Source organism: Lissotriton vulgaris, chromosome 9, assembly GCF_964263255.1.
Source record: "Lissotriton vulgaris chromosome 9, aLisVul1.2, whole genome shotgun sequence".
NCBI classification, from domain to species: domain Eukaryota; kingdom Metazoa; phylum Chordata; class Amphibia; order Caudata; family Salamandridae; genus Lissotriton; species Lissotriton vulgaris.
Window position 1 is genome coordinate 905832645 of NC_141697.1, and position 15254 is coordinate 905847898.

At 46.3% G+C, this 15254-nt stretch overlaps 1 protein-coding gene across 3 annotated transcripts in view; it reads right to left on the bottom strand.

The window, feature by feature from the left end:
- The window catches only part of LOC147692482 (Golgi-pH regulating cation channel-like), a 543103-nt gene that overhangs the window by 167628 nt on the left and 360221 nt on the right, over positions 1–15254 (bottom strand). For all 3 annotated transcript variants that reach the window (XM_086938693.1, XM_086938691.1, XM_086938692.1), the window contains exon 12: positions 11353–11452. In XM_086938693.1, coding sequence (XP_086794819.1) covers positions 11353–11452 — 100 coding nt within the window. The remainder of the gene's footprint in view (positions 1–11352; positions 11453–15254) is intronic.

Genomic DNA, 15254 nt, shown 5'->3' on the forward strand with positions numbered 1-15254 from the left:
CTGTTCCTCTTTCTTGCAGTGGCACGAGCTCTATTGCCCCTTTTTGCAGCATGACTGTGACCTCCTGCTGCAACAAGTGCAAGTGCTCGCCGGACATAGGACGGTTCTTTGGAGGTATGTTTGGTGGAGTGGAAGTAAGTTCCAGACAGTAACCGTACTGGATAAGAGATTTGACCCACCTGTCCGTGGTGATGGATTTCCACGCGGGCAGGAACTGCTGGAGTCTCCCCCCGACCGGTGTTGTGTGGTCGGGGGGCAGTGACAAGGCGTCACTGTTTGGTGGTGGTGGAGGACCTGGAGCTGTTGTTTCCACGTCCCCTGCCTTTGACGTTGTTGCCCCTGTAACCACCTCTACCCTTGTTGGTGTATGAGGTCTGGGTATTGCTTTTATAGTACTGCGTGGATTGCGATGCCTGACCCCTTGAGGTGCCTCTGTTATTGGAGCGGCGAAAGGAACCACCCCGAAACTGCTGGGACTGGAGGGCCCCCATAGACTTAGCAGTGTCCGTGTCTTTTTTCATTTTCTCAAGGGTTGCATCCACTTCAGGGCCAAACAGGTGGTCTGGATTAACTGTGATTTAAAATGGTCGTCTGTATGTCTGGTTTGAAGCCTGATATTCTAAGCCATGCATGCCTACGCAGTAACACGCTAGTGTTTACAGCCCTGGAGGCGGTATCGGCCACGTCCAGTGCACACTTAATGGAAGCGTTGGTGATTAGCTTCCCCTCCTGAATTAACATTTCAGCTGCCTCTTTGTACTGATCAGGTAAGTGTTGAAGAAGTGTTTCTAGGGTGTCATAATGCGCCCTATCGTAGCGGGCGAGTAGGGCCTGCGTGTTTGAAATGCGCCAAATATTAGCTGCCTGCGCAGCAATACGTTTTTCTGAGGCTTCAAAGATTTTGGATTCTTTGTCCGGGGGAGGAGCATCACCCGTGGTCTGCGAGTTTGCCCGCTTGCGTGCGTTGGATACAACCAAAGAATCTAGTGGCAAGTGTCCCTTGATGTACGTTGGATCAGTGGGCGCTGCCTTATATTTCTTGTCAATACGAGGATTGATGACTCGCGCCCGAGTGGGTTCCCTGAAAACCTCTGGCGCGTGCTTCAGCACTCCCTTGAGCATAGGCAGAGTCTTGACTGACTTTTCAGCCACTGAGAAAGTGTCAAACAGAAAATCGACATCCACTGGGTCCGAATGGAGGTCGACATCATGATTAGCCGCAGCTCTCTCAATTAGAGCGTTGAAGGCTGCAGAGTCCTCCGTTGGAGAAGTTTTTGCTGCAAAAAGCTGCGGTTCGTGACTCGACTGAGGGTCCTCAGTGTCGCCTCCAGCAGACCAAGGCACATTGACCTCCTCTGGATCCGAGTACGCTGGATAATTGTACTCGTCCTCTTCATCTCCGTCACCTTCCCCAGCGTTTGAATGAGTCGGTGAGGCTTCTAGATTTTGTGGAGATGCAGGCTCTATAGGGGCAGAAGTACCCACAGAGTCCAACTTCTTTTTGAGTGGGATCCGAAAATGTTCCAACACCGGCTCCGATGTGATCTTCCTTTTCAGGAGAGAGAGTTTTCCTGTGTTGGCGTCGATGACGACCTCCCGACGCTCCTCGTCCGCGAGTGGCTGGAGACGAGGCTTCGGCACCACTAACGACGGCTTAGGCGTCGACGCCAGCTTCAAAGGCACCCCGGCCCCATGCTTTGGAGCGAAAGCCTTCGGCGTCGTCTTCGGCGGCAGCGTGAAGTGGATCGGCGCCTGCGCCTTTGCCGGTTTCTGTGAAGGCTTCGGCACCACATCCTTCGGTGCGGGAGCGGATGCGTCCTTCCGAATCCGTTGAAGGGATTCCGTGACCTTTTTGGTTAAGGACGGGGAGGGCTGGCCCGGCCCGAGCGAATCACCTGAGTCCGGAATAGGGTCGGCGATCAAAGGCACGGTCTTCGAAGCCGACGCATCGCCACCCTTGACCTTGACGACCGGAATCGGCGCAGCCAGAGCCCTGGGGTCGTCTCGACGCTTCTTCGAGGCCTTTTTCGGGTCATCGACCTCGACCACTTTCGGCGCCGACGCAGCCGCGTCGGTCGTCTTCGCCTTCGACACCGGGGTCTTCGGGTCGGCCATCTTGGCTTGGCTCTTGATGACGGCGGCCATTTTGGACCCCTTAGTCGCTGAGGCCTCTGGAGCCTTCTGTTCCACCAGTGCGACTTTCACTTTCAGTTTCGATACCGTTGGTGTGGACCCTGATGGTTTCACTTTCGTTTTCTTCACCGGGAGTGGCGCATCACCAATGTCCGTGGCCGGGCCCGGAGGCGGGGTCGTGGAACGAGTATCGAGATCTTGGGTAAGGCCCGAAGGCGATCCCTCGACCTGGGCCGTATAATGGGGATTGACCCCTGAGCTAGTCTGAGGATGCTCGTCCTCTGAGCTATCCTCCACGGTGGCAATGGCCCCGTCGTCGTCCCCTACCTCTCCGACGACTTCTTCAAACTCCTCGTCCCCTGCGTCGTAGTTGTCCTCTTCCGACGCTGGGCTGGAGTCCGAAACTTGTAAGATGGTGTCGTCCTCAACGTCTTCCTCGAAGATGTTGTCTGGCGGGGGCGCTGATAACTGGGCCTGGAGTCTAGCGGCCCGACGAAGCTTAAGAGTCTTCTTACACCGGAATTTGGAGCAGGCCATACACCTGGCCTCATCGTGGTCCGGTGACAAACACTTGTTGCACACTGGGTGCACGTCGAGGTGTGAATACTTTGAGGTGCACACCGGGCACCTCTTGAACGGAGTTCGTTCCATGTTAAGTAGTCTGGAGCGTGGTGTAGGCCCGTCCGCGCCGAGAGCACGCGGAAGGGCAGCAAGTGTTCGGAGCTGAGAATAAACAGACCCGAACGATGAACGATACCGACGCCAATCCTAAAGACCTTTTGGTCTCAAGTAATAAAAGTTAAACAACTATCGATTCCGACAGAGGGAACCGAAACACATCCAAACCCAATGGCGGAAAAAAACAATCTGGGGATGGAGGCGATGCCCATGCGCACTGTAGTCCAGGGGAGGAGCCACCTATCTCGTGATACTTCGAAGACTCTTCCAGGACAACAATGTGCAATCATCCGGACCCAACACTAGGCGGCGATCTATGCACAGATATGAATTCAGCAGCCCACATGCCTCGAACCTTTGGAATCAGGCTTTGTGTGTGTTGGAACCGAAGCGGAAGTCTTGGGAGTGGAAGCTGGCCTCGTCGGCGTCTCTAGTTTTGGAAGTGGACGGCTTCGGAGCCGGAGCTTCTTTTGGTGCCTGTACCTCTGTGCCGAAGGGTCTTTCGCTTTCGGTGCCGAAGGATCTTTCGCTTTCGGTGTCGAAGGGTCTTTTGGCCTCGGTGTCGAAGGATCTTTGGGCTTCGGTGCGGATGGAGGTGGTGGAATCGGCACGTGTGGTTTGCTCGGTGCCGAAGCACCTGAAGGCGTAGTGGTTTTCCTCGGAGCCGAGCTCGAAGGCTGGGCTTTAGGAGGAAGTACTTGGTCTCGACTGGGCCCCTTGGGTGAAGTGCGGACCTTCGCCTTTGGCTGTGTATGTGGTGCAGGGGCAGAAGTACTCACGGGTTGACGCAATGGATTCGAGTCATCTGAGTCCTCTGCCTCTGATATGATCTGGAGATCAGGCGAATCCTCTACCGGAACAAGTGGAACCTCGTCATTGAAGATATTCTCCGGTGCTGGGGCTGATCTCCTCATCTCGTGTCGACGGGCCCTCCGATCCCGGATGGTCTTTTTCTATCGGAAGAATGCACAAGCTGTGCAGGTCGACTCATCGTGATCCAGCGGTAGACAGAGGTTGCAGACCTCGTGATGATCGCTATGCGTAAATTTTGTGCGGCATACCGGGCATTTCTTGAACGGAGTTCCATGTGTTGTAGGCCGCACGGCGTAGATAGGCCCAGCGGCCCACGTCGATGAACCGGATTCGAGTTGATGGTGTCGAAAGATGTATATTCGATGTCGATAGTAGTTGTAGGAAATTTTGCGCTTCGAAGTTGCAGAAAAAGTTTTTCTAGCCGGAGCGGAGAAACTTTCATCCGAACCCAGTGGCGGAAAAAAACAATCGAAGGATGGAGCCGATGCCCACGCGCAGTATTGTCCAAGGGAGGAGTCACCTCTATCGTGACTACAAAGACTTCTCCAAGAAGACAACAACCTGCAATCATCCGAGCCCAACACCAGGTGGCAATCTAATGCGTAGTGTACGATCTGCAGCTCATATGCCTCGAACACCATTATCCATCTAATATGCTTATGCCAAGAGATGACATTTGCTAAAATTCCATTTGAACCAAGTAAACATCGCTTATTGTCAATAGCAGGTGAGAAATGTTTTAATAGCAATTTAACTGGCAAGCGGGTTCGTTAAATGTATCACAATCATAATAAAATGTAAGAAGCAAAATAGTATTGGGCAAGTGTAATTTCTACTGCAACATGGTTCCTTGGTAAAACTGTTTTGCACTAGCCGATTACCGAATATCGTGCAGCTATCTGCAAAAATATGGATTGTAGAATCAGATTTTCTTTTTTTCATTTTACATATGTGAAAAATTCCAATATACATATACAGAACGTTTTTCAAAAAATGTGCATTTTTGTAACAGTGCCTGGATTGTAACTAATCGACTTTTTAAACAGATTGAAATCTTTTGTGGAATGTAACAGGGATCTAGCCCCATGAGGCGGCACCCAGGGACGGACTTGCTGTAGCGGGCACCGGGCATTTCCCCGGTGGGCCGCCAGGGTAGAGGCCAGACTTAGGCCCTTGGGGGCCGTTTTTGTTACAGGGCCACTTTTGCAGCATAGCTGCAATATCGGCCTCTGTAACAAAATCGTCCAAAGCCGGTCCTGGCAAACAGCTCGGCCGCACCCTAAAACCCTGGGGGTCCGACCGAGCACTTTGCCAGGGCGAGTTTTGGTTCCCAGTACGGCCCTGACGGCACCAGTAGTAAGAGGCAGAACTTGATCTTATATTAAGATAAAAAAACGAATGAATTTCACTGAAAATAACAAGGGTTGAAGGGACACTAAATTTCGGGGCTAAAATAAGAAAAAAATTCATATTTAAAATCCAAAAACAACAATGAAATTCACTATTTCTAGTTCAGTGAACTATAACTTGTCCCCCTTTCATGCACTGCTAATGACCTCACAAATTACATCACTCATGACATGTTAAATTACATCCCTGATAACATCACTTATGACATCATCCGGTCATTGAGATAGTTTATGGACTAAGACAAATTCAACAGGTGAAACGTGTGCCCAATTTATTTTTAATCACCAATCAAGGGGTATTAGAAATAACCTTTGACGACATGCTGGACACATAATATATGTATCAAATCACATGGGGGGGGGGGGGGGGGTGTTACTTTTTTTTTCTTTTCTTTTTTACTGGCACTCATGCACCAAAAAACAAAACGCCTCCACAGACTTTAATCCTAGAACACCCTCCCAAAAAGGAGTTTGTACTCAATTCATTTTAACAGAATCATGTTGTTAAAGACTTCACATAAACCAACATTTTAAGTGAAGAGATTGACAGGTATCTATTTGCCACTAATAAGAAGCCTTCTATGAACAACCCTGCGTAGTTTGGTAAAATACACTATACACATTCCTAAAATGAGCAACATCTAATGAAAATAAAATCTATAAAATGTTATATCAGCACAAGCTTTGGCTTCTATCAGATGCTTTGACTTTAACCCACCAGCTAATTTAAATCATGCCTCAGCAACCCACATCAGGTGCACTCGACTTTTACCTTGTTTGACATGGAGTACTACTTGCACTCCAGACTTTACTGGTTTGTAAACGGTGCACTATATAATTTTCAATATGCAGAACCACACACCTGCACGGCTTACAGAATTTACATTCTATGCACTTACCTGTGTGCACATAGTAATTCTATTCTGTCTAGGACTATAGGCTCGTTACTAACAGCTTTCTTTTTTTAAACTGATCTAAGTTTATGGAGTTACATGAATAGCAGTAACATGAATGTCGTCTTTTGAGATGTCATCATCGATGTAAACAATGATGTAATATACCATGTCACAAGTGATATCGCGGTCATAAGAAGTGCATAGGAATATTCAATTATAGTTAGTTCACTAAAGAGATCTGGCAAATTTCAGCAGGTTTCTAATGCACAAGATCTTAGCCCGAAGGCTAGGCTCTGCGCCTCATTTTCTTCAATGTAAGAAAGTGGGTTATTGATTGGAAAGAATGGTGTTTCTTCTTGGGCAATAAGTCCACAACTGTCCATCTACTAGGCACCAAGTAACCGGTTGCAACATTTGACTCTCTCAGAATGCAAAGGTAGCATTCCAGCTCGCACATACTACAGGTGTCGGAAGGTGCCACGTGGGTCTTGGATCTCATCTCGCAGTCCCCAACTATTGATATATTGTGGGTGTCCAAGGTAGGCACTAGGAAACCCACAGTAAAACAACCGCCATGTCCCTCTAGGAGTGCTGGGGAGTCGGCAAGTGCCTTGGGGCTCCCACACGGACGATAATATTTAAACAAGCATTGACATAGCCAATAGGTCTCGCCTTTGGGACCTTATAAGTGTTCAGCCGTGCAACAGTTAATGTTGTTGCACCAAGGATATTGTGCTGGATAACTAAACACTTATAAGATCCCAAAAGCGAGACCTATTGGCTATGGCAATGCTTGTTTCCATTGCTGCTCAGTTATAAAGGGAAAAAACAATGAGAAATTCAACAAATTGGAGATGCGCTTTACTTAGAGAACCTCTTTAACCTACACCAGAGTACTCCGACAGAGAAAATGCCAATAGCAAAATTCGGTAAGATTTCACTTGGCAAATTGTGTGAGAGTCTGCTTTATTCTGCTCACATTATCTGCGTAAGGCTGGGAATAATGGAACAACATTGATTCGTTCTTTAATATGGGAGATGATTTCCACAAATGATCATGGAAATTTGCTTTGGTGCTAACAAAGTAACTCTGCTGCAATGAGCTTGATGGACTTTGGACTTGAGAATATGTTCTCAACTAATTTCGTAAAGATTGTAAAACATGGTATAGAAGCACAGTGTTTTAAGTGTGATCAGTGCTTGAAATGGAAATATAGACGAGGATACGCACTATACCAGAGTACCTCTTTACTAAATAAATTTGTCAGTACCCTCCCATTGAAAGCTTTGGAACGCTGCTGAAGAGTATAGGTAATCGAATTGCAGGTACTCAGTGCTAGACAGTACCTGCCCACTTAAAGCACTGAGTGGGACTATAATTATTCCTGGAGAACCAGTTTTGGGTTTATTCTTGTCCCCTCATATAACCTACCTAACCCCTCTGAAGAAGTTGCCCTGAGCTTTCACAAATGTAATGACTATGAACACTACCATTTTTACTACTCCACCTGTCATTTTTGTGGAGTGGTTTAAGACTCGTTAGATGACTTTCTGGAATTTGTCTAAGACAAATTACTACGAGGTCCATGTTTTTAAAGTCACATTATAATATGTTCTTCATATGTATGGTTGAGTTCTCATGCCTTTTACGTCGCCAAGGATATTCCAGTCGGGAGTGTACATTTGTTTGCAAAATGTACTGATATATTGTTTCCAAGTTGCACCATAGGGGTGGTGGTGGTGACAAATGAAGGAATTTTAAGATGCACACGTAAGGGCACACTACTATGAAAAGATGCATTTGTGTTGCGTAATAGGGCATATTTTGTGTTCACCTTTTGTAAATAGCACTATGGATTTTCAATTAATTTAATAATAATATGTTCAATACTGCAGACCGGAAACATGTTTTCCGGACTGCATTTGGAAAATATAGACATTACGCACTCTGAGTGTCTCTATTTGGTGCCAGTCAAGATGAACTAAGCCCAAAAGCTATGCATATCAGCAACAGTTTAAAAGGGCATAGGATTTATAAATGAACCTGAAGTAGCTGCTCATGAGAGTATGGACCTCTACTGCAGGGAAAATAGTTTCAAATGAGAATATTTTTTTTAATAGAATGTGGCTAGTGAGAACTAAAAAAACGCACTTATTAGCAAGTATACAAGCACCAGTTTAATACATGTGGAAATACAAGTGGCTACTTAATTTTCCATCGACCTAAAATAAATAAACTAAGAGGAGAAAACAAGAATATTGATTAAAACGAACTAAAAATTCAACAAAGTAAGCTGCATAAATCTGTATTTCCTAGTTATGAGCCTTCGGTCATATCGGACAATAGTCGCCTCTACTTGGTGGGGAGTTTGCCCTGTCCTCCCACCCTCCGAGTCGTTCTCGGTCATTATCACCGTATAACGCCCACTTGGGATCTAAACGCCCTGGAAGCGTTATTTGGAAACCGATAACGATAACGATAGCGCGCTTTACCCTGCCACACTAATCATTGATGTCAAGAGGGGGGCATGTAATTGCCGATAGCAGGCTGGGGTTGTGGCGGTGAGCGGTGGGGGAGGGGAGCGCGCGTCAAGGGTGAAAAGGAATCGCGGCAGAAGTGCACGTGCGTTCAACAGGGCAGTAGATGTGTTCATACGAATTAGGAAGGTGTGCCATCTCCTGTGTGAGCAGCGGTAGAAACACGGGACTTCGTATAGATACAAATTGTGATTTCGTTGCTACCAGAGTCTCTGGTTTGTGATCGAGCAGCTGAGCAACGAGATCGTATCTCCAGACTGGAACCTGCCCCTCCCCCAGACTGCGCGGCTCCTCTGAAATCTGGGGGTTCCGTGGACAAGGGGTGCCCTCTGGAACAGCCACTGTCAAGGCGCTGACTGCCCAAGCTTCAAGGCGCACTGTGCTAGGGCAGTGCCGGGAAACTGTGCAGGGCAGAGGAGGTAGCCCAAATGCCGCACAGCGTGTGAAAACGTGAAAGGATGTTTGACAGCAAGTTACCCGTTCACAAACGGACACTAATTGTACAAACTCCACACTGTTTGCGATGCGCTGCCTCGTAAACATCCACTGCACAAAGACACTACGGTTTCCAGCAATTCCAAGGAGCGTGGTACGTGACTGTGGGGAGCACAAGACGCGCTCTGTGATGAGGGAGGGAGTGAGCGGCTGCGCTCGTAAATTAAAAAAATATGGGAAAAGTGAAAGATGGGGTCGCGCGCACTGGCAAAGAAGCGAGGCGTGCGGGACGGCAAAAGGAAACGAGTGGTGCGCACGCGGACGCAAAAGTGCTACCAAAGGTCACCAGCTTGCTATTACGTGCACGCGTGCGACGGGAAAAAGTGCTGTGCACGTGGAGCGCGCTTGTGTGCGTAATAGCAAGCTGGTGGCCTTTGGTAGCACTTCCAAAAGCCACTGAATAAATGTCTTGGCCAGGCCAGCTCATGCACTGGATCAGGCCGAGACCTAAAAAGAAGGTGTGGGCGATTTGGTTCACCCACAAATAACTATAAAAAGAATATTAAATAAGCGGCAGGAGAAGCTCATTTATTATGCACTGCTCCTTGAAAGGAGCGCCCCATAATGTCCAGTAAGGGCTTTTTAGTAATATTTTTTCATCCTGGTGGAGTCCCTAGAAGGGCAGGGGCATAAATATCCATTTTAAAAACAAATATTCTGGAGAGCTGCAAGAAGCATAGCAGCAGCCCGCCAGCATAAAAAATAAAAATAAACCACAGTAGGTCTCCTGGGTCATTGAATCCATGAACCCAAGAGCTCTTTCCACTTTTTTTTTTAAAGCACTCCGAGATGGAGCTCGGTGCTCTTCAGCTGGAGTGCAGAGACCCCTAGAGTTTAATTCTGTCGCTGCACTTTGTGGTCAGAAAAATGTTGGAGAAGACGCAAAAACAGGTTTCGCTTTTTCTTTTTTTTAAATAAATATGCTGTATTTGAAATATTTTGTAACGATCACTAATATGAACTACTGCTATGTGAGAAATTAAAAAGGAACATTAATTTGATAATAGTTATTAATTACTTTTTGACATAGGTCTGCTCTATATCGGATGATGTGCTGACTCCTTGATAAACCCAATACGTCATCTGCTCTTTATAACTTGGTGTTCTGACCCTTTGACAAAACCACTAGGTCTGCCTTACTTAAGGAGACACTCTTCATATTGTTACATTATATTTCCTTGGACCTACTGGTGCTCATAATTTTGGAAGAAAAGTGAGCAGCCTTGGCTGTAGAAATTGATTTTTTATACTCTTTCAGCTGGAGCAAATAGTTCTCTTTTTAATCTAAGGAATAGTTGGCTCTCCATTTTCTTTCGGATTGGCAAACAGCTAGTTTTTGACTTTGTAACTCAGCAGAAAACCATTTTTGTGCCTCATGGCTTCTTGCTGAACGAATTGTTCTAAGTGGGGCATATTAATTAAAACCCACCATAACACCATTCACTTGTCCTTAAATTACCTTTTATTCTGACCAGGGAGTCCATCATTAAAGGGTTTGTGGAGATCCCACTTTTCACTTGATCCCGCACTGTTTCTTTATTTGTTGTTATGACTTCCCAGGTCCCTATTGCTACGCCTCCAGCGTTGGCTTGCATGGAGGTGTGTTAGCAGCCCTATGATGAAGCATGCCATATATTTCTGTGGGTGAGGGCAGTATTAAAAACTAGTGTGTTTCTTTCACCTCTATATCGCAGCAACATAACTTGCGCAGCCCCACTTCTGTGTGTGTGTGTGTTGGTATCTCTAGGAGGTCGGAGTGGGGCGTTTTCCTCCTACCCCTTAACTACTGTGTGTGTTATTTACTTAAATAGATCCTCCCATGAATATATCAGCAAATACTTCCCAAAATATCCCTACGAGAATTACAAAGCTCGTCCTCCTTTAACTACAAGGACACCTCCATTCGGTTATTTCGCTCACCAGTTTAAACGTAGCCTTTCCATTAAACATTTGTTATTTAAATGTATATTACCAAGTTTTTAGTAAGCTCGCTGGTTATCATTCAGATGCTTAGAGACCAATGGTGATAGTGTGCATTATAAAAAATATTTAACATAATACAAAATGACGAACAAATGAGAAATAGAATTAACGGATTTTGCAGAAGAAAACAGAAAATGGAAAAAGTGTAGCAGAAACTATGATGGCAGCAAAGCCGTAACCAATGGAAAAAAGGTGTTAAATGGTGGAAAGTTCTCTTAGTAAGGGCACATACTTATTTCAAAGCATTGCTAGGCATCAAGGTGACTTTCTTTTCGTAACATGTCCCTTACGTCATCTAATGAAAGTCTCTAGAGGTCCGCTACAAAATGGAGATAAGATTTAGGCTGTCTAAACACAGGCCCATTTTACAATAATGCCCCCCACCCAAAAACAAAGATCGCACTCACTTTACGATGCCATATCCCAGACTGGCAATTACGACCAACACACGAGCCAACATGCGCTTCATCGAACATAGGATTTCAGCAAAGATCTCAGCACCTTGGACTACAGAAAGAAAGCAGAAAAGAGAAATTCAGAGTAGCAGAAAAGAAAAGCACCCGGCAGTAAACTTTGCACTGTACAAATTGTAATGACAGGAGATGTTAATTAAATACATGTCAAGTCACTATACAGGAGGTCATATCACTGACGAAATGGATAACACCCAGATGAAGTTGGTGTCAAGAAACTGGAGAAGACACGTCTGTTTCAATATGCATTTTCTAAAATCTTATAGCATGCCAGAAATTTAGGAAGCAGTCAGGCGGAGACCTTTTTACTCAATACTCCTGATTTTAAAGCAAATGAGACTTAGTGCCTTAAAAACTCTCTGCAAGGTTAATATGATTTTTTTTTTAATTAAACAGGAGTACCATATATGCGAATAGTGAATACTAACTTCTCTGGACGAGAAGCAAAGTTTTAGTCAAGCATTCAGTTCCAGCTACTCCATCAGATACAATTATAAATTCACTGGACAAGATGCAGAGTTATGTATTCAAGTGTGCAGCTAGGGCTATTCTGTCATATACTTGAACTGTTATACAAAAGAATATCTAATCAAACACACCATTTTGATTTACAAGGTTCTATTTCAAGAGAAAACACAAGGATATGACGGACGGAGAGCTGAAACTTTTCAGACACTCACCCTCAGACTCAGATCTGGGTTGAATCCATCATCCTTCCTAGCTCAATTCACTACCCAGGTCAGACCCAGCCATATGCAAATCAGTCTTGACCCTGTTCCTCATGGGAACTGTCCTGCCCGAACTGCCAAGCCAGGTCTTCCCTAGACCAGAAACAAGCATCATGTGACTGGTTTCGGGGTAACACCCCTCATCGGTCAGGCTAGCTTGAATCAAGTGACAAAGTGAGCAAGAGACCCAGGCCTTGGTATACCCGGTACCCACATCTGGGTATACCCTGCCAACTTAGGGCGAACAAAGCAAACACAAGGATATGATGGACGGAGCGCTGAAACTTTTCAGACACTCACCCCCAGTCACAGGTTTAGGTTGAATCCATCATCGTTCTTTAGCTCACTTTGCCACCCCAGTTAAGACCCAGCCATATGCAAATCAGTCTTGACCCTGTTCCTCATTGGAAGAGTCCAGTCCGAACTGTCAAGCCCGGTCTTCCCTTGACCGGAAACAAGCATCCTGGGACTGGTTTCGGGGTAACACCCCTCATCAACCAGGCTAGCTTGAATCTAGTGGCAAAGTGAAGCAAATGTTCAATACTTTTCCTTTCAACGCAGCTGTTTGTTCCTAAAATCACTCACATGTGTTGAAATATTACCTGGGAGGAGAGCTCCCAAATAAGTTGCAATACACATGCACCTAAATGTCAGCCAGGACCCAACACCAGTACCTGCCGACAGCAGGCAGAGGATCATTTTGCTACTTTGAAAATCTCAGAAGAGCATTGCTTAATAATCTGGTTGTCATTTCTCTTCAGTTCAGAGCGCCATTGTAGTACCTGGCAAGGTACTAGGTTGCTCTAATATCAATATTTTCTGCAGGCCACAATGCATAGGTAATAACTTTTCTACATTTCACCTCCCTCTGCTCAAAGACTTACATTTAAGGAAGAGTTGTAAAGTTTGTCTGAAACGCCTAGTCTTAGTGATACAGACAATGCAATGAACGAACAGCAGTGACAGAGTAAGGAAGACTGAGAAAACAAACGGTTCACAAATCTGAGTTGACTTCTGGCAAGGACTTTGGATGAGAAGAATTTTTCTTTGGGTCAGGGTGGGAAAGGGGATGCAAATGAAAGTGGGTGAACTTCACAATTTTTACAGCAGAAAAAAAGTGCTACTTTAAAATTTCTTGCTGGTGAATTGCTTTACCTAAGGTGTCAAGAGGAGCTCCTGTTGCGGCTCTTCAGTGTCCAAGTTTCGTAGGTCATCAGGAATCTCACTTCAGGGTCTCGGTGTGCCATCTACATGCTAGATTTAGGGGTGTTACAGGGGAGTGACAGGTAGAGGCCAATGAGTTCCTTACCTGGGGGTGTCTACACCATCTATCACCCGCATAGTCCTAGCCCTGATTGGATAAGTCCCACCATCTTCAAGGTAGTGGGCACTGGAAAATGTGCGTCACTTTGCCTCGAGCACCTGAAGGGTGAAGTTGGTGTAGGGGGGCACACCTCCTCTTCTCTCTTAGTTTACCCACCAGCTCTCCCACCAAACGTGGGGGTTTGAATGGGGGACTGCCATCTGCTGCTAGCAGCAGAGGCTGGGGTTGTCTTACAAAGGCGGTAGGCCTTTTAAGCTTTCCCCTCAAGCACTGTGCCCATCCGGGGGAGGAGGTGTGACACCTCCACCCAGGATGTGCATTGTTTCTGGCCTCAGAGAGCAGAGGGCTCTCGACCCAGGGGTCCAGAAACATGTCTGGTGGTGGCAAGCTGCTTAAAGCCAGTCAGGGAGCACACCAGGATTGGTAGGTTTTATGGTGCACCTCTGAGATGCACTCTGGGTAAATGTTTTAATAAATCCAACACCGGCATCAGTGTTGGCTTATTAAGAGGAGGTGTTTGGTACCAAACAATCCTAGGTTCTGTGAAGCCATCATGGGGGTTTCAAGCCCATGTACTCTCTATGGCTTCCTTGGCACTTATAATATTAAGAACAGATTTAAATATTGTTGGGCATATCTGCTCATGCAGATATGCCCACAGATGAGATACAGACACACCCATATCTTAGCAGTTCACCTTTGACATAGCACAAAAGCAGTGTGCCATGTCGACTTGTGGTTCTGAAAATTCTGGGCCAGCTATAATATGGTACCGAAGCCCAACACTCGTGTCAGAAAATATCATCGAATCATGACGAATTTGGTATCGGCAGACCGGTAATGATTAGGACATCATACCTGTGCATTTGCGTCGTGATCGAGAGATGCAATCACCTTAAAATAGTAGTTTCTGTCTTGAACCCTCGGGTTCCATTTTGTGAGCGGCATCCATCTTGTGGTTGCCCTTACATAGTCAATTGACCAAGGCCGAACTCGAGCTGAAAGGACACGTAGACCTTTCCTGACTCCTCTGTGACCTGGGCGAGCTGCCTCCACTGCCTCCAGCCAAACCTGTTCGGGCAGTCCCCAACCCAATGGCCGAGCGAGATTAGCATCAAGGCACAACATGTCATAAACCATTCACCGCATACAAACCATGCCTTATCATACACACACCTGTCCCTGTTTCTTCTTTATGACTAGTTTTACAAGGAGGAGGTGCCCGATTTTATTGGGGTTTCATCGATATCGGATGGAAGTTCTGGGCCTGGCTGGGTCATCTATCACAAACTGGACATACGAAAATGTGGGCTTGCCATCATGACTTTGCTTTTTCATTGTTGTGAAAATATGTATATGACCATACTGTAAACCAAAGAATTCTTGCCTGAAGCTGATATTTTTGTATAAAAGGAGAAGGCTGGTTCTGTAAAAACGAACAGTCTCCTGAGAATATACACACCGTGCTGTTGTACTTCTAGGACGCTTGTTACTTGGTTGCAGCCAATAAAACTCGATCCTTGACATCACCTAGAAGACTGTGTTTCTGTGGTCCAGAACAGGAAGAACTCAAGAGGTCTCTGGGTGTTCCCCCTGGCACCGCTGGGTTCCTAAAAACCCGGTACCTCAGTTGGCGCCCAACTCGGGGCGATATCAAACGGTGTCGGTCCAAGCCAGATGTTCGTGAGGAGCTTCGTGTGAAAATTCCAGAGGACGGCCAGCCACTTCAGCGACCCCTGTATGTCGACGTGGTTCCGAAGGTCTTGCTGCGAGGTTCCCCGCGT